Source organism: Heloderma suspectum, chromosome 1, assembly GCF_057233095.1.
Source record: "Heloderma suspectum isolate Gila_16-S chromosome 1, 16-S_ref, whole genome shotgun sequence".
Lineage (NCBI taxonomy): Eukaryota > Metazoa > Chordata > Lepidosauria > Squamata > Helodermatidae > Heloderma > Heloderma suspectum.
Window position 1 is genome coordinate 319353206 of NC_139458.1, and position 18911 is coordinate 319372116.

Sequence of the window (18911 nt, forward strand, 5' to 3'; positions counted from 1 at the left end):
GAAGTTAGGCATCTGGTTTGTTTGGTAATGAGAAGTAGGAATGCAAGGTCTGTGTGCTTCATAATAAACAAACAGGACATTGTATGCCATCATCACAGGATGTCCTTCCTTCAAGGCAGCACACTAACATGGACAGAAGGAAAAAGAAATGGCAAGAGCACATGTCCCTCTAATTACTATACACCAGCACTTCTTTCATTAGCAATATGTTCTTTAAATGATCATGTCTAATAAAAGCTTTTTGTGCCGTAGTATATTAGCATATGAGCCATTCTTTGTAAAAGCATGTGCAGAGGGAAAGTTACTTTTATTGTTCCCTCTTTAAACTGCTGCTGTTTTAAAATAGCACAAACAAGATTAAGGCAGTCCTATACCCACTTTCCTGGGAGTAAGTCCCAAGTAAGTCAATGGGTCTTCTGAATACTCATGTATACCATAGTAATGTAAAATAGGGAAATAGTTCTTGCACGGAGATGGGAGGTGATAATTGTAAGAAAGATATGTAAAATTACTCATTGATCAAACTGGATAACAATACAGTTTAAATATGTTTTAAAAAATCTTAAGCAGGGTTTTGTTTAATTTTTAGTGTTCTAATTTCAAAATAGAAATAAGGAAAGAGTAAATAACTGCATTATTTTCTTCTAACTCTTGTAATTCCATGTACTGGCTAATGGGTTTTTAAAAGACCAAGATTATATAATATTTTACACCACCAAGTGCTTCCCCTTCATATGGAAATTATGTTGGGTGGCAGCAGAATGTTAACAGGCATACGTGTTAACAGGAAAATCTGTATTGGTGTGATCTGCAGAAAGGAAAAATTCCTTCTGACTGGATCAGAGTTTCATTGGATAATGTCTATGTGAGTTAAAGGTATAGCCCCACCCCCCTGCTGTTGGCAGCCATCACTGTGAGTAAATCAGAGATGAGTGGCTAATAGGCAACCTGAAACAGGGAGGAGAAAGGAAGAATCTGTTTGGTTAACACAGACTGAAAGTATTATAACATTCAGCCCTCCAGTGTTTCAAAGAAGTTAAAGCAGTAAGTGCAGCAGCACCTGTCTGACAGTAGAGAGAGGGAGAGGGAGGGAGGCACAAGCAAAAAGAATTAACTCTCTAGGTGTGAGTCAGTATTGCTTTAACTGGGCAAGTGGAAGACAGGAGAAATGTTTACTCTGTAGATATGTGTGAGACTTACCTGAAACGCCGGGCTGCCAGCTGGAAATATTTGTGGACTGTACCTTGGTAAGCAACTTTCTTTCTCCTGAATCTGGAAGAACAGATTTTTTTAGTACTCTTTTGAATGAATATGGCACTGAAGATGTTGAAAATGGCAAAACTTTTTCCTTGGAACCTCTCTCTTAAGTTCAAGGGACCTTGTTTTTATGATGATTAATTCTTTCACTGTTAATGGCAACTGCCAGTTCACTGAGTTTCAGTATTACTTCTCTGTCCTAGCTTACAAAGTGTTAAGTCTTGTTCAGATTGTACCAGGGTATGGAGAATCGCTCTTGTCAAGCCCATAAGCACTAAATGAAGAATTGTTGAACCTTCAAAAGTGAAATAGGGTGAGGAAGTCTGGAATTAAGCTGACTTTGTTCTTTCAAACACGTTACCTTGCGCAAAATACTTATTTTGAGTTGGAAATATGACTCTACGTTATTCTAGTGCAAATGAAAATCTTTGGTAGGATTAGTAGATCAATGCTGAAGCTTCAAGCCTTTGTTCTGGAAAAGCTGTAGTTTAATCCAGTAACTTTATACCAGACAAAACAAAAGGATAGGTTAACATTAACTTTTTCAGTGGACAAATTGGTTTTCTGATTCTGGGATGGGGTAGCTGTAAAGCTGAATGTTGCAAGTGTGTTATTTTAGATCAGTACTTTTTCACAGAATACTGCTACTCTATCCTATTTAAAATGTAATATTCTTTTATTAATGGGAGTGGAACATGCAGTCATAAGTAATGATAATATTTACAACAATCCTCTTAGGTAAGCTATTATTAACATTATGCCAATACTGTAGATGGGGAACTGAGGCTTAGAGAAAGCAGCTTGCCATTTAATGAATACGTAGCTGAGGTTTGAACTAGGTGCTTTGTGGCCCATAAGTCACTGTTCTGCCCTTTTTAAAAAAAAAAATCCAAGTGAATATTTCTGCTTATTTGAAACAGACTGCTTCTGGAGTGATGCTGGCAGGATACAGTCTCCTTTCCATGCCAGAGGATGTCAATACAGGGAAGGGGGGATGTTTTTGAAAGTTGTTTGTGTGTTGGAAGCTGGTGGGAAAGTTCAGCCTTCCCCATTTGGAAAAGGCAAGGCTGGGTTCCGCTCTTCCAGCCTGCACTTTCCATTTTTAGCTCATTCAGGCGCAGACAGCATTTCCTTCCTTTTCCTTTCCTTGTTTGTGACAGGTTTCTAAGGCAGCTTTTCTACAGGCTCTCTTGCACACAGTCTTGAGTTTACAGATTCCCCCTCCCCCCATTCAGATATTGAGGAAGGGTTCTAGAAGAGATGTGCACAGGTGGTGCCCCCGGACTTGTACATCCCTCTCCCGCACCCATTTTGTTTACTGTTACTTTTACCAACCTCAGCTCTTGAAAACATTGAGCTTCAAGGAAGGCAGCTCAATGTGTAGTGCATTCCAGGCTGTTCTCTGCTATCCCACCAGTGTGTATCCCACTATACAGACATTTAGGTCACACTACTGGAGATAAAGAGAAGAGAATGAGAAGTAAATGAGGTTTTCTTTTCCAGGCTGCCACGCTGTGTAGCTCATATATTCTAAATCGCGGACCACTGAGGAAAAAGACAACGTTGATAATGAAAATGGACATGAAGGACGCTGACATGACTCAATGGACAGAGGCTGAATTTGAGGACAAGTGTACGTACATTGTAAACGATCACCTCACAGAGCCCAGCACAGAGGGTTGCACTGTCACCCAGGCCGAGTCTTCCTTGCCAAGGAACTTGATTTTCAAATATGCAGGAAATTGCAAAGAGGTAAGAATGTGTTTGCCAAGGATGAGTACAACTTGGTAGCCAGATCACATTGTTTTTGAAAGTGGGCATGTCCTTTTGCTTGCTGCCATTTTAATACTTTGGCCCCACCGATTTTTAAGGCTCATCCCTAGAGGTATGTAAGAGATTGGCAGGGCGGGGGGTGCTCCAGCTATTAATGCTTTAATTTCCAATATCCTTCATAGAAAAGTTCAAACATTTCCGGACTGGCATGTATCTATATGTTCCTATATTATAGTGTGCATTATATTATATTCCTAAATTACTTAAGATGTTCAACGTATTATTGATGATTTCAAAACTTGTACCCCAAACCAGTTTAGAACTAGCTTTTTCATGACATTCTAAGTATGCATATCTGAAGGACAGATAATGTTAGATATGTTTTCTGTAGGTGCTTCTGGGTCAGGCAGTGAAATGCTGTGGTTGTATAGTAGCTTAGTATTGAAATGTGTTGCTTTCTCTTGCATTATTACATTGAGGATTTTTTGTAGTTTCTTGTATCCTTTGGTCAGATTTTTTGGTGTTCTGAGAGGATGAAATTATGGCCAGATCATTTAATCAGTAACTTGTGCTTATGTGACTTGTTTATCTAGGGCAGTACAGCTTTATTTGTAGCTGGACGCACAGGTATATTTCAGTTCATGTCCCTAGAGTGGGTACATTCTTTGTTGTTGTTTCAGAAGGGCTGGGAAAAAATTAGCCTGGATGAGCAATTGGTTGCCTGTTTATTCCTTCATATAGAGTAGCTATTATAGCTAGGCGTGATGTTCAGCTGGCTAATAATGGTAGGGACAGCCCATCATTTTTGTCTCTGTCCTACAACTTGTGGTGGAACAGCTATAACCTGTGCTGCTACTGTGTCTAAATAAACTGACCATGGAGCTAAGGAAGGGTGTAAATTCATTCCTTTCTAGTTATTAAAGTATCCTTCTAAAACAAGTAGCATGAAAAAGGTTGCAGGCAGAAACAGGACAAGAACTTCAGCTGATATAAACCGGGCACCCTGTTATCACTGCTGTTGGAAAATTTGTACAGTCTAGTTATGTCTATGGGCTTGCTTATACTGTCTCCCGATTGAATGATTAGAAACTTTTAAAAGGTTCCTGGTATATACTGTACCCTGACTTAGGTGGTGAAGCTGTAATACTGTGACAAACATACTTAACACTTGACTGATTAGCCTGGGCATGAACTAAGATGAAGCAACTTGCTAATGTCAAATTTTGTGCTGGAGTAGCACCATTTGTTTGGTTTAAACCTCATTGCCACATCACAGACAGGCTGACAAAGTTCTAAGAACTTGCTTCCTTGGTGTTGACAAACATGGATATGTATGTATAATGTGTTTTCTTATGTTATAGACTGCTGTAGGAATACTGCAGAGATTGTTTTGAACCATGATTTTGGTTTAAGATACTACAAAGTTTCCAGTTCTTTCTCATAAATTGTTACTTATCTGGATCCTTACAAGGAAGAATCTGGACAGAGAAAATCTGTCATTTGCTTGTTATTCTAGTGTTGTTTGCTAATTGAAAAGAGAGCAGAAGGAGATCTGTATATGCGCTCTTAGACCTAAGTGTGCTTTACAATCTGTACATCATTCACTTTGACAACATCTGTATGATGATAGTATGTACTATTAATTACCACTTGATTGGGGGGGGGTGAGGGAGACTGAGATCGAGAGGTGGTGAGTGGCTCATGGCTAGGTGATCTTTGACCCAGGTCCCAGGACAGAATCCAGTGATTTTCACTCATCTGGATTTCAGCTGATTAGAAGAAGAGAACAGAAACTTACTCCCTTTTCATATATAGCATAATAATATAACTCGATAAATCCAATTCTGATTTACAAAGGAGAGTTTGTAAGGAGAATTTAACATTTTGAGTGTGTGTGGGCCTAACATTTTTGGTAGATTTTGACAACTGAACTCTTTCCTAATATTTTTTGGGAGGTTACTCGAATGTCATCACATCTAATAATGCCAGCAGTGAGCTGCTTTTATGGAGAAAAAACATGAGATATTATGAAATATTAATGCTGTCATGAAGGACCATATAGAGTAATATTTCAAGGTCCTAGAGATAATTCTGTGTTTTGTATATGCACCAGTGTGTGCCTCGATGTTTTTGTTGACCTCTCATGCTTTGTTATTCCCAAACCCACCTTTTATTCTAAAGGCAAAAGACACCTCAGTATGTCACATGGTTGGCCCTTGTGGATTATTTTAAGGAGCTGTTTTTTATTATATATTTACAGAATGCGTTGGCATCACGTTATAGCAACTCATTCCTATTCTTACTGTTTGAGGCTTTATTACCTATAAATGGACATTCATTATATGTTATGTTCATCTCTTTGATTCAGTGTTCACAGCTTAGCTACTTATTTCAACTGAAATTAATAAACTACTAGCCATGAATAGACAATTGATTTGTAAATACTCCTAAATAATAATCATGTTTATTTATTTAGAATATTTCTATACCACTTTTTAGGTGAACCTCCCAAATTGCTTTCCATTTAAAAATCATTTAAAATGACCATCAACAATAAAAATACAATAAAATAGTGAAAATACAACATCAGCCAGGTAAAACAAACCGACCTGATAAACACTAAAATCTTGGGCAAATAGAAAGGCCTCTTGTCATGGCTTCTTGGGAGACCATTCTTAATGCAGGCCTCCACAATAGAGAAGGCCCTATCAAAGGTCATCAGAAGGAACCAACAGAATGGCCTCCAATGTGGATCTTAATACCTGGATTGACTTGGGCCAAGAAACTAGTGCAGCTATTTAAGACTTAGAAGTTGTGTTCCATACATATCTTTGTACTAACTGTATTCAAACGCAGCCCCACGCAGAACACATTGCTCATAGTTAAAGCTACACTTAAGAAGAAATCACATGACTTTCAATATTTGGGTGGGGTTTCTTTTAGAATTTATAAACCATCCTTCCAGTCAACAGGAAGATCAAGGTGGCTTAGAGAAAATCCATATAAACGTTTAAACAAAATAATATGTTGACCCATGAGCTATACATCTGGCGCTTACAGTCTTCTCTACATATGAAAGAGGATTGCTAACTCTGTTGCTGTGTAAATGTAAGAAGGAAACAATAGGAAAACATTTCCTCTCACTCCGCCCTTTTAAAAAGAATAAATTATAGGATGTAAGCCCTCTTTTCAACTGCATCATTCTTTCAGTCAGTGTTGTAGAAAAACAAAAGAATGAAAGTGTGTATTGTTCAAAACAAAAAGTTAAGTGAACAAGACGTCATGATAATGCTGGGGAAGTGGAGGTTAAATTAACAGGCAGCTAAAATTAAATCATTCTTGCTCCAACACCTGGCCATCAATCCAGTTCCTACTTGTTTTGTTAAGTTTTGATTTGTTTGGTATTATGTTAGTGCCCACTAAAAGACATAATAGCATGCACGTTTAACTACATCCATTCTGTGCCTAATGAAGTTTATTTCTGCAGTTGTCCTTCTAATAAGGAACCATCAGGTACACACAGTCCCATTTTTTTTAGAAAATGGAACACAGCAAACTATGGAGTACTGTTTCTTGTCCAGAGGCTCCAGCTTGTCAGGATGTGCTCCATGACACAGTCTAGTGACAGAGACAAATGTGGTGAAATAGCAGAAAGGTCAGCGATGCCCATAAAGCATCTTGGGAAGTGGCTTCTGTAGGGACAGATGAAGCATGAGAGTATTGAATCTTTTCAACTGCTCACTGAAGTGTTTATAGAAGGCATACAGTAGCTTTGTTCCAGCAATAATTCATTAGGACCCTGGTCAGTTCCAACAGTTGCTTTCTTCCTGGATTCGGCAAGTGCGCTGACTTTTTAAATGGCCTTTATCTATCTATTTATTTAGCATATTTACAAAGTGCCCTTCTACCCAATATATATCAAGGCGATATACAAATTAGCTAAAATAACAATAATAACACATAATAAAACAAATACATCAGAACAACCAACTAAAAACAGGAGAGGGTATCTTCTTTGGGATAAACAATATACATTTGAATCCATTAAAAGCTCGATCGAACAGTACAGTCTTCGCTGCCCATCCAAAACACAGGAAAAGAAGGGGACTGATGAGGAAGTTCTGTAAGAAAAGGCCCTGCCTCATGTAGCCACTAACCTCTGTAGGTGGTGGGATATATCATAATGCCTCTGATGATTATGGGCAGATTAATACAGGAAGAGGCAGTCTTTCAGGTGTACTTGCCCCAAGCCATTTAGGGTGTGTAGGTAAGAACTAGCACCTTGAACTGGGCTCAGAAAGAAACTGGAAGCCAGTGAAGCCCATACCATAGTTGTATGTTCTATGAAGCACACATCAGATAACAGTCTGGCTGCCAGGTTTTGCACTAACTGTAATTTCTGAACAGTTTTCAAGGACAGCCCCTTGTAGAGTATGTTACAGTAAGCTAAATGAGAGGTGATTAAGCCATGGATCACTGCAGCTAGATACTCCTTCCCCAGGAAGGGCCCATCTGTTGCACCAGCTGAAATGGGGCGAAGGCACTCCTGCCTACCGCTGCCACCTGACCTTCCAGGAACATCGCTAAGAGCATCTTCAAGCTGTGAACCTGATTCCTCAGAGCAAGTGTAACCCTATCCAGAATAAGTTGTACTCCCACACCCAGGTTGGTTTGACTATTATTGACCAACAAGACCTCCAACTTTTATGTATTTATTCTCAGTTTGTTCATCCACAACCAAATGCTCACTGCATCCAGGCAACCATTCAGGATTTCCACAGCCTCCCTGAAATCAAAAAAAGAGATAAGAGTTGGATATCATCAACACAAGGATAAGACCTAATCCCAAAAGTCCAGATGATCTCTCTCCCAGTGGCTTCATGTAGATGCTAAAAAGTATAGGGGACAAAACAGAGCCCTGAGGAACCCCATAGTCCAATGGCCATGGTGGCCCCCCAGCACCACCTTCTGGGAATAATCAACCAGAACCACCATAAAAAGGTGACCCCAAGACCAGTATCTATCTCAGAAGCATATCATGGTTGATGATATCAAATGCCACTGAGGAGTCCAGCTGAACTAACAGTGACATACTATCTCTGTCCAGTTCCTGGTCTAAATCATTCACCAATCCTGTTTCTGTCCCCAAACTGGGCCTGAAACCAGATTGGAAACAACCCAGGTAATAATCAACTTCATCCAAGTCATTCTGGTGTTTCAGCACCACTTGAATAGAGTACAGTAGCAGAGAAGCAATCCTGTAACTTCTATACCTGAAACACCAGTAAAAATAGTACAGAAGTCTGATGAGAATGGACACTGGGATACTTGAGATTCTGCTATCTTCTAATAGTAAAGAAACAGCAGGCTCCCTTCATTTCCTGTATGCTGGTGGCTGGCTTTCAAGAGCTTGTGATAAGTCAGTGTCATGACTGCATACTGAGTGAAAATGTAACTCACTTGGCAATGAAGTCAAGAATATTACCCTTCAGTGCAATGGAACTGTGGCTTTATATACTTCAAGCATGCAACTTCCAAGCACTGAGAATTTGTACTAATAACTCTAGGGTATATATTTCCATGGGACAAATAGAACTGTGTGTGTCAATATTACAAACTTCTACATTGCTGCAACTGTAGAGGAAAAAAATTTCTGCTACGTTTATCATTTTAGTCATATTATACATATAATTTCAGCATATCACTTGTAGGAACCCTTTTAAAAACCTTAGTAAGATTGTCATGGGAATTTGAAAGATGAGATATGCTAAAGAGGCATGCTTAACATTCAGAAGAGCACTTATCAATTTTTACTGTATTACTAAGCATTTCTAACTTGGTACACCACCATTACAAAGCAGGTGTCCTTAATGACACCTTGTGGACAAGTTTGAAATATCAGTTTATTTCAGCAGCCTAATAAGGCCTACATAAGTTCCATTTCTGCTTTTTTATTTGTAGCAGTATTTTTTTTCTGAAGTTTGTGTACAGCCTAAGGCCATTATGATTACTTAAAACAAGCATAGTAATAAAATACTGCCAATTCACCATTATATTAATAATTCTGATTTTACTTGTGAATCTCAACCAAAGTTTCTTCCTTAGTTTGGACTAAAAGGTTTCTACAGAGCTTCAGTATTACTCAGAATTTCTGTTTTAATGAAACTTATTTTTGCACCATGGTTAAATCCCTGGAAACACTATTTAGAAATAACCATTTTAAAAATATTTTGTTAAAATATTAATTGCTGGTTACAGAACTATGGTACTATCTCACATGTGATAGAGTTATATGGTGTTTTCAGCAAGTGCCAAGGTATAATTGTATCACAGAAGCCAGTCAAGTTAAGGAGGGGCCTTTCCATACAAGATGTTCTTAATGCAATGAATGTTGACCATTTGCACATAGTACAGTGTGTGGTGATTCTTCAGAAAGTGCATGCTGTAATACCTGTAACTCGGGATAACCCTTAATGCATTTTATAAAGTGGCCTGTAGTCCATGAAAATTTATGCCATACTAAATCCGTTAGTCTTTACAGTCCCACAAGACACTTCATTGCTTTTTCTGTAACAGACTAACACTGCTATCCCTCTGGAAATCCAGTGTTATTGTGACTGCCTTGTGGAATGTTGTGAAACTGTCAGGGACACCTGTTGATTATTGCCTATGAAGTGAGCATAACTTGCTCTCAGTGTCTCCTGCCTTTAGTGCTCTCATTCTCCCTTTCCTTCTCCAACAATAATCTGCCAGTTGAGAAACTTTTATATGGTGGAATTTTAAAAATAAATAAATTGGGAAGGCTGTGCACTTTTTCTTATTATTGTTAGAATGTATATCCATCAAGCAGGAGAGAGCACGGCAATCCAAGCAGTATGGTTGAAACTGACAAGGATATAAGAGCAACATGGCTGAATGAGGCAAATATTTCCCTCCGTCATCCTCATCCTCCCTACCCTTCAGCCCCTGGTAGGCATGGCCCACCTGTTCGCCAACCATTCCCCCCTCCCACACACTCATACACAGTACTTAATGGTAATAAGAAATAACATTATAATTTTCAAAAGCACCTTGCACAAAGAATAAAATACTGTTGGGGCATGCTTTGAATGATTGTACAAAAATCCCCTAACTTTCTATTTGACAAGTTCCAAGTAATACTGATTCCTAGATGTTCTGAAAACTTCAGCATACATCTGAATTAAAACTAAGATGTGTGTGTGTTTTATAACTATGTAGGAGCAAAAAACAAACCTTCCGGTCAGACTGCAAGTACACTTTGTATACTAGCTGTGAACTTTTCTTGAAAGTTTAACAGAATGTAAATGAAGGTAGATGGGGAAAGCTAGAAGAACATCTGCCTTTTTCACCTCTCTGTGAAGAGTGACAAAAATAAACATAGCCATTGGGCATGCTCCTATTTGTTCCTACTTGTTTTTGAAAGTCCCTGTTCGACGCACAACTGGTTTGGTTTTTTTAAGCTTTAAAAAACATATGTGAAACAGTTGCCACAAACTCACCAGTCAGATTCATGGCAGGCAGAATCCTAGACTTCAGTTGTTAGTAGTGGTTCTATTAAGAGTTTTTTCCACTCCACCAACTTAAATTTGTTTAACAGCCCAAGAGAAGCCTGAGAGTTGTAGCTTTAGTAACTTTTTTGTTGTAACATTTCCCAAGAGAAGCCTGGGAGTTGTAGTTTTGTGCAGGAGGCACAGGTGGCGGAGCAGGGGGAGAGAGTGGGAGCAGGATTTCAAACAGAGAAGTCTCAGCACATCATGCAACTACTATTCCAAGAATTCTTTGTATAATTAACAAATTATGTGTTTGTGCTAGAGATAGGGCCTCAAGAGTTTATCTGCTAGACTTGAGTATTTAATTTTGTGTGTCTTAGCACAAAAGAACTGTTAACACACTGGGCCAGGCAGGCTAGCTACAGTTTGGTTGGACCAGTAATGCTACCTGTAGACTTGGGCAGCTAAAACATCCTTTATTCATTCTTAAAGGTACTCTGCAGAAACCAGGTGGTGGATGATTACAAGGATGGGAGGGGTACATCTTTCCACCTTTGTTGCCTATGAAGTACTAATTCTTTACAAAAAATAAAATATGTGCCTCCAGTCTTCCAGTTTAAAAAATAACAGTGGTTACTATGGCACATGATCTAGTTAATTTTGCAAAATTTTGCATATGTTATACTCACTAATTAAGCTCTCTAATATAAATAGACTTGAGTGAAGGGAGGAGGTACTGTGATGTTTTGTTATTGTTAATATGCTTATTTTCTGAGTTAAGTACAATGGATCCATAATGCAATTGTATCCTTTCATTATTTTGGCAGGCATAATGAAACTAGTCAATAGTGTGAGAAGAACATGACTCATTAGCTTTAACATGAATGTTTACCAAGTCTGTGGAACAAACGTCTTCTGTTCATCCCCCACTTTCCATTTAAGCTGCAGACATCAGTCTTTTAAAGTCCTTATTCATGTTTCCTGGTTTACTAAGTTACTCTGTTGTTTATACATTATTTAGAGCAAATTAAAATTTAGCAGGCTTAGTGGAGGCGGAGGCGAAAGGAGGGGGAGGAAAACCCCAGCCTTTAAGCATTGTGTAAAGAGATACCGGCAGGCATGCCTTTCTGCTAAATAGAGAACTGATTCCTGATTTGTGGTCCATGATATAATTACTGGCAAGGAGGAAGCTGAAGGGCCAGCATATTTTATATATGTTCCTACCAGAGTATTCACAAGCCCTACATTTCTGTGATCAAATCCACAATAAGCAAGTTAGAGGTCTGTATCCAAAGATTACAAGTTGACCATACTTCACAAATTACTGTTTCAGATCACACTGAGTTTTGGATGGTGCTCTGTCTGTTCCCACTGGGCACAAGGATTCTAAACATCTATTTGTAGTTAGAAAAGTAGATTCTACTTCTACTATGGACCGGTTATGTCTATTGCTTCCATTGAGCTTTATTTCCCCACGAAAATGTGTGCTGTCCATAATGGGAGTTCTACATGTGATTATTGTCTCACAGTCACTATCACATTCCAGTTATCTCAGTTCATTTCTTCCATGGAATACTCACTTAAAGTCAGTAAAAATGTTGGCAGTGTGATTGTTGGTCATCAGTGTTTCTCAATTTCCTTGGTTCCCCATCTCCAAAATCCAGCTTCATAGTATATCAGCCTTTGAAAGTTGGATAATCGTCATTTCACTTTCTTGTGTGATTCATAGCCAAATGGAATTCCAAACTGCTGCACCTAAATCTTATCACAGAAACAAAGCAAGTTAAGCTAAACAAACCTTATTCAACTTTTGCAGTTCCCAATAGTAGAATAAATGGCCAACAAAGTATAGTTGCTTTTTGAATCATGTTCTTTTCTGCAGCTTTTAACCTGTATTTTAACCTGTATTTTTGAGTGTATAAAATTCTTCAAATTGTCTGACATTGTCATCTTCTCCTTTCAGGTTATTGGAGTCATAAGCAAAGACATTATCCCCAAAGGAACACGCTTCGGACCCCTGGTTGGTGAGATCTATACTAATGATACAGTTCCTAAGGATGCAAACAGAAAATACTTCTGGCGGGTAAGCAAGAAAATGAAACGGCTTTATATAAATGCATCACTAAATAAGCACCAATGAAAATACACCACACATCTGTTTTGACATTTGTTTGAGTGGTGGAAATAGGTAGAGATGGAGCTAGCCATATACTCTTATTCAGGAATTCTCTCTTATGTGATTACAACTTCTGCTGTGATTACAACTGTCCCTTCCCCCTGCCCCATTGCATGGAAGGTGGCTGGGATGGGCAATGGGGGTGTAACAGAGAAGCTGATCCAGCAAGCATGTCCTTGTTTTCCTCCCCCATGCACTGTGGATGAATGCCTGAATGGGGCTTACGCTAGCTGAATTACAGATGAGTATGGGTTAATGTACAGATAACGCAAGATCATATTTTTAAAAAAATCCTGTTGATTTTCATTTCTGTATAACACCAGCCATTAAAAAAAATCATGTGCCAATTCATCTGCTGCTGATATGACCCTTACCCTAGAACATTTCTAAAACTATTGCTCTGTCTCTTGCTCTGCAGTTGATTAAATGACTATGTGTGCATCCTATGCATGTTTAGACAGAAAAACATCCTTCAACTCCCAGCATTCCCCAGTCAGTCATGCTGTCTGGATTGCATGCTAATTACTTTTTGAAATTCTGAACAACTGCAATAGAGTGGTTATCTTGTGTCCAATTTTAATTACAGAAATTACTAGGGCCACTTCCTAAAATGCTGTCAAGCCTGCTGTATCAGGATGCCCCTACATAATAATGGTGAACAGAGGGAAAATGGCACTTAATATTGGGCTTGGGAACTCACTTACTGGATAGTTTTGAGCAAGTTACTATCTCTCAATTTAACTTACTTTATGGGGTTGTTGTGACATTAAAAATAGCTTTGGAAAAAAGATTAAGGTATAAATGTAACACATAAATAAAATATTCAAAGATACTTATGTAAGCTGTAATACAGCATCACATTATTTATGAGTTTCTTTGTACAAATAAAACTCAAACACATTCTTAGATCACACCATAAAGCTTTTTCTGGACTTATCGTATCAGACCACAAGTGGAGGAATTATCTGCCCACAGAATACTACCATGTCAAAGAGAAGAGTTGCTGCCTAGTCATCTCCATTTCTGTGTGGCAGAGCATTCAAGTGTGACCATGTGGTTTGGCTGTCATCAGTACAAGTATTCCAGAAAAGTGTATACATCTGTTGAGGATAAGCAGGATTTGGGCCTGTGTGCCAGTACATGCAAAAGGTATATGTATGTGAACCAGACCTAAATTTTTACACTGGAATAATTGGGCTCTGAAGCTATTCAGTTAAACCTAATGTTCCTGTCTTGTACTTACAAAATTCACTATAACCCACAGATGGCCTAATCAGCCATTACATGCACATATCTGCTGTTACATCACATTTATCATATGATGTGCTTTTAAGGGCTGATTCTAATGTTTGCGAGCCAGGTGCTCCAGTGGGATAGAGATTAGGCTAGGATCTCAGATGGGGATTCAAGTCCTACATCTACTGTGGCCACATTAAGTGTTTGGTAAGACGTCTTCTCTCAGCTTCAGTTTCCCCTCTTTGAAACAGGAGTAATAATGGCCTCTTTCACAGGTTTGCTGCAAGGGATAGTATAATAAATATGATAAAGGACTTCGCAATTTTTAAAAAAATGTGTACATAGAAATAGTAATCTCCTTAACTTTTGACTTTAAGATATATTTGAGGCTTCAAAGAGTAAATGGCCAAGATACATAAGTGTCTAATGTCAAAACTTTCTCCCCTTCCAAATCTCCACTAGTTAACCTAGTGCTGTTCGCCTTACCCCACCCAGCCCTTCAACAAAAGGGCTGCATTCCAATTATGAACAAGTATTGCTTTAGGATTTGGGGTGCAGGATATTTGCATAGCTTAAACTTTTAGGTAGTGGCAATAAGAAACTGCCCTGTCTCATGTGAGTGTTATCCTCATATTCCAACATTGCACGTCATTATAAAACCGTGCAGCCATTTCATCCATGCTTTCCTATGTACATCTTTAAAAAACTATAGAAACAAGAGTGACATAGACCTCATTTGTTTTCCTTTGCCCTTAATTTTTCTTTAATAAGATTAATTTTATGGCACTTGTGTCATTTTCTGCACTGGGTTATATAATAGCTGACTTCTGTTGTCAGAAGTTTATAATGAACCATTGCATATTCAGATCCGCATCAGAACAACATAAGCACACTTGCTTTCGCACTAGTTTTAGAGCATTGAAATAATTCAGAAAGTCTTTGTAGAGAATCCTGACTACCTAACTTGATATTATTCCAGATAGTGAGAGAGCTGACATCATGCTTGCATTACTTACCTTCTGAAAAGTCTTAGTAAACACTAGCGTTGATTCTTTTGATTCACGCAGCCTCAAGTAAAAAATGGTTCTTTCCCAAGGGCCTTAAAACAGTCTCGCACATGCAAAGGAAATGGTGGAATATCATTTCCCACATGTCATATAAAAGACATCCTGATTTGGCTGGCAGGAACAGGAACATCTGTTGTATGTAAGCATGTGTTCCAATTAAATTATACCTTCTAAAAAGAGAAGGCATGAGTATGCTGTACAAACTCCAAGGTGATGTCATTTCTTGTAATTGCTGCAGTATGACTCAGCACATTTTTATCTTCCTTATGATACATGGAAATCTGGTGAGGTGGCAAAATAAAGTTTTATGAGGTCATGAGATCTCACTGCAGCGGGGCATGCTTGTGTGTTTTGAAGAAGCACATAGTAAATCGTATTAGCTTTGGAAAGATGACTGGAAATCACTTGCTCTAATGTTGAAAAGTAGCTTCTATATGCAACAGAAGTGCACAGCAATGGAACTTTTGAGTTCCTGGAAATTTGCAAATCGTAGCTAACAAACTCCTCTTGAGAGCATAATTCTTCAGGCTTTGTTCCATCTTTCTCATAACAAAAACACCGCAGAATCTCTCAAGCTTCTTTGATGAAGCCACATGTATTTCCTCGCCCTCAAATGACAGGAAGTAAGAAAGTGATTCTGGTGTTTACTGCCTGTGTTAAAAGGCCAGCTTTGTTGCTGCTTTTTTTAATGACTTCACAGTCGATTTTTACATCAAACAGCATTTAGATGAAATTGAACATGTATGTAAAAAAAAAAAAAAAAGCACAGGGGAAAATGGTGCATTTGGACATGGGAAAGCCGAACTCAAATCTTTTTTTCAGCTATGACACTTTACTGGGTGGCATTCTGGAAATCACCTAACTAACTTGCCTCATGTGGGGTGGGGAGTTGATGAAAGTAAAATGAAACAAGGATGTATACTGCCACTTGCCCAGAGCCCTTGGGAACAAAGCAGGAAAAATATATAAATAAATGTTTCCTATTTGATCATGATGATTTGGGAAACTATAAAAAGCCTTTGGGGTTCCAGTTAATGTGCCATTTTTTCAGTGGTAATCTGAAAGCAATTATCCCAGAGAATAACAAAATGTTCATTCTACACTACAGTCTATGAGTACAGGCTTGTCAGGATTTTCATAATCTCAGAGGCACTTTGGAAAACAAGGGTATCTTGAATCACTACATTATTTGTTATTCTACCACCTGATGTACAGTCATATTTTCTTGAACATATCTACTGAGAGAGGAAAGTATTTCTCTTACTGTCTTAATCTGGCCTGCTTCCAGATGTGCACTTAGTTATACCAAGTTCACCTTAACTCCACCCAGTCCTTGAATAAAAGGACTGCATTCCAAGTATGAATAAGTGTTACTTTAGAACTCAGGGTGGGGGATATTTGCAAAGCTTAAAACCTGGGGTGGGGGTGGTAGGAAACTGCAAGTGCAGAGGCTATAGAGAAAAAAAGTGACAAGAAAAATACTTGATAACTTGTGACATAACCAAACTAATCAGTCTTTACAAATGTGACTCACCACATTATTACAAGTACACAGACCTTAAGTCGTTCATACCACCCACTTGTTGATCAGCAATCCTAAAGCAGACTCTTAAAGCAGAGAGACTGAATGTTTAACTTCAAGCAATATGCTTTCAAGTTGAACGCTACTAGCAAAACTAAGCATTAAATACATAAATGTCAAAAAGGTTACAAAGCATATTTAATTTGGAACAAATATTTAACCTGGTTCTATTTCTTGTATTTTTGAGAGCCTCCTATTTGAGAAAAAGGAAATAGGAGGGAAGACTTTCCATACATTAGTATATTTCATTGTCTTAAAAAAACAAAGGCTGTTGCCATTTATACCTTTCTATCTCTTCTCTTTTCTGCAGATCTATTCTGGTGGTGAGCTTCTCCGCTTCATTGATGGATTTAATGAGGAAAAGAGCAATTGGATGCGTTATGTAAACCCAGCCCGTTCTGTTCAGGAGCAGAACCTGGCTGCTTGTCAGAATGGAATGGACATCTACTTTTATACCATCAAACCCATCCCCCCTGGGCAGGAATTGCTCGTGTGGTACTGCCGGGATTTTGCAGAGAGGTTGAACTATCCTTTCACAGGAGACCTGGTGGTGATGAATATCAGTAAGTTGATTACAGCACGCACGCACACACACAGAAAGCATCCTAATAATGGCTGGTTTTGCATGATCGTGGGGGTAAAAGAAGCCATTGTGACACACCAACCTGCAGCATAGGTGATTATGTAAACAACCAGGGAATGTATGGGGGTGGGAGGAGAAGCCATGATGGCTTCTTTTACCCCCATGATCATGTGAACCTAGTCAATATGTCCTTTGCTAGTGGGGTCTAATAATAAGGTGCATAATTATATGAGGGAGTAATCTCTAGTGTCAAAATAGATTTGCAAAGAAGGCACTAGAAAAAGTTATTTTCCTGATTAAAAGCAACACAGCTTGGCATCATAAGCTTAAGTACCTGTACCAGCCTATCCGCATATCCATGTATTATTTCACTTGTGAAGCTTTAAAACTGCTTATACAGTCCTGATACGTTCGAGCAAAAAATTAATAAAAGTTTTCTAACCCTGATTTTAGAAAAGGGATAAAAAGATTAAAAAGAAAGAAATATGAGTTTATGATTTCAGTTTAAAATGCAGTGTGGTGCCAGTGGAGGCTTTTTAAAAGCCTCATTGCTGCAGGGGAGGAGTGACATATGAGTGAGTTAATGAGGTATGGATAGTCATGTTGGGGCCACATGCCAGCAGTGTGGTGGTCCTGCCCACTTTAGGGTCTGGTTCCACCCATTCCTTGCATGAGGCCCCCAACATACTTGCCCACAACCAATTTGGTGCTGGGGCCAAAAAAGTTTCCCCACCCCTGAACTATAGTGATAAGTGCAAATACCCTTAGGCTGAACCCCAAGACAAGCCTCTTCGTTCAGCAATTGACAAGTTGCATAGGGAGGTTTAAAAATATTGTTTCTTGGACACTTTCAAGAAATGTATCAAAAGTGCTTTAGACATAGAGCAGGTATGGGGAACCTCTGTTCCATGTTCTGAAAGGAGCCCACCAGGCCTCATGGTCCAGGCCACAACCCTCATTGACCTTGCTCTATGGCTAGTATGGAAGCCAATTGGGGTGGTGAAGCAGAGCACACTGTCCTAATTTGCGAGCCCAGTCAGCTTCTTACTCTAGAATAGTATCCTTACTTGAGGCGGGGGTGTAAGCTGGGTGTCCTGATAGCTACTGCCCCTGAAATGGATTAGCTGCTATCTCAGTGAATTAGGTGTGTCTAAACTGATTGAAATCAATAGCCACAGGTGAGTCTTACCTCTGCATTAGGATAGCAGCCCAATTTGATCATAACTTCAAAGTAAATGCTAACCCCTTTGAATGCGTTTGACATTCCAGCATTGGTAGTTTGGATAATATGGGAGATTTGATTGAGGGATTCCAAATTCTTTGCCATCTCAAGTTTTGTGACAAATTGTGCAACTTGTGTTTTGGGCCACTGCTGTCTTCTCATTCCCATTTTCTTCTTCTATTTTCAACTTTTCACATTGCCTCCCATCCACCCTCGCCTTTTCATCTGTTCTTTATCCTTTAGCTAATAAATCCTAGGACCATAAAATGTGTAGATATATAAAGTGCATTTGGATGATTATGCATGTATCCTCAGACAATATGTACGTTCTCGTTTTGTAAATGACTTGCTGGTAAGAAAAGGATATTCTAACCATTCAGAGAAGCAAAAGTAGTTGTTCTGTGTCAAAGAGCCATTCACCATGTCAGTTTTCTGTATGAACCCATGTGGGATTGCCCAGACCATGAAAATGGAGGGGGGATTCAAACATTCATTTTTTTAAAA

At 38.8% G+C, this 18911-nt stretch overlaps 1 protein-coding gene across 1 annotated transcript in view; it reads left to right on the forward strand.

The window, feature by feature from the left end:
• The first annotated feature begins 1032 nt into the window (after positions 1 to 1032).
• PRDM1 (PR/SET domain 1) overlaps positions 1033 to 18911 on the forward strand; it is a 28565-nt gene continuing 10686 nt past the window's right edge. The window contains exons 1-4 of the mRNA XM_084831301.1: positions 1033 to 1247; positions 2761 to 3009; positions 12505 to 12624; positions 16913 to 17165. Coding sequence (XP_084687427.1) covers positions 2827 to 3009; positions 12505 to 12624; positions 16913 to 17165 — 556 coding nt within the window. The 5' untranslated portion in view covers positions 1033 to 1247; positions 2761 to 2826. The remainder of the gene's footprint in view (positions 1248 to 2760; positions 3010 to 12504; positions 12625 to 16912; positions 17166 to 18911) is intronic.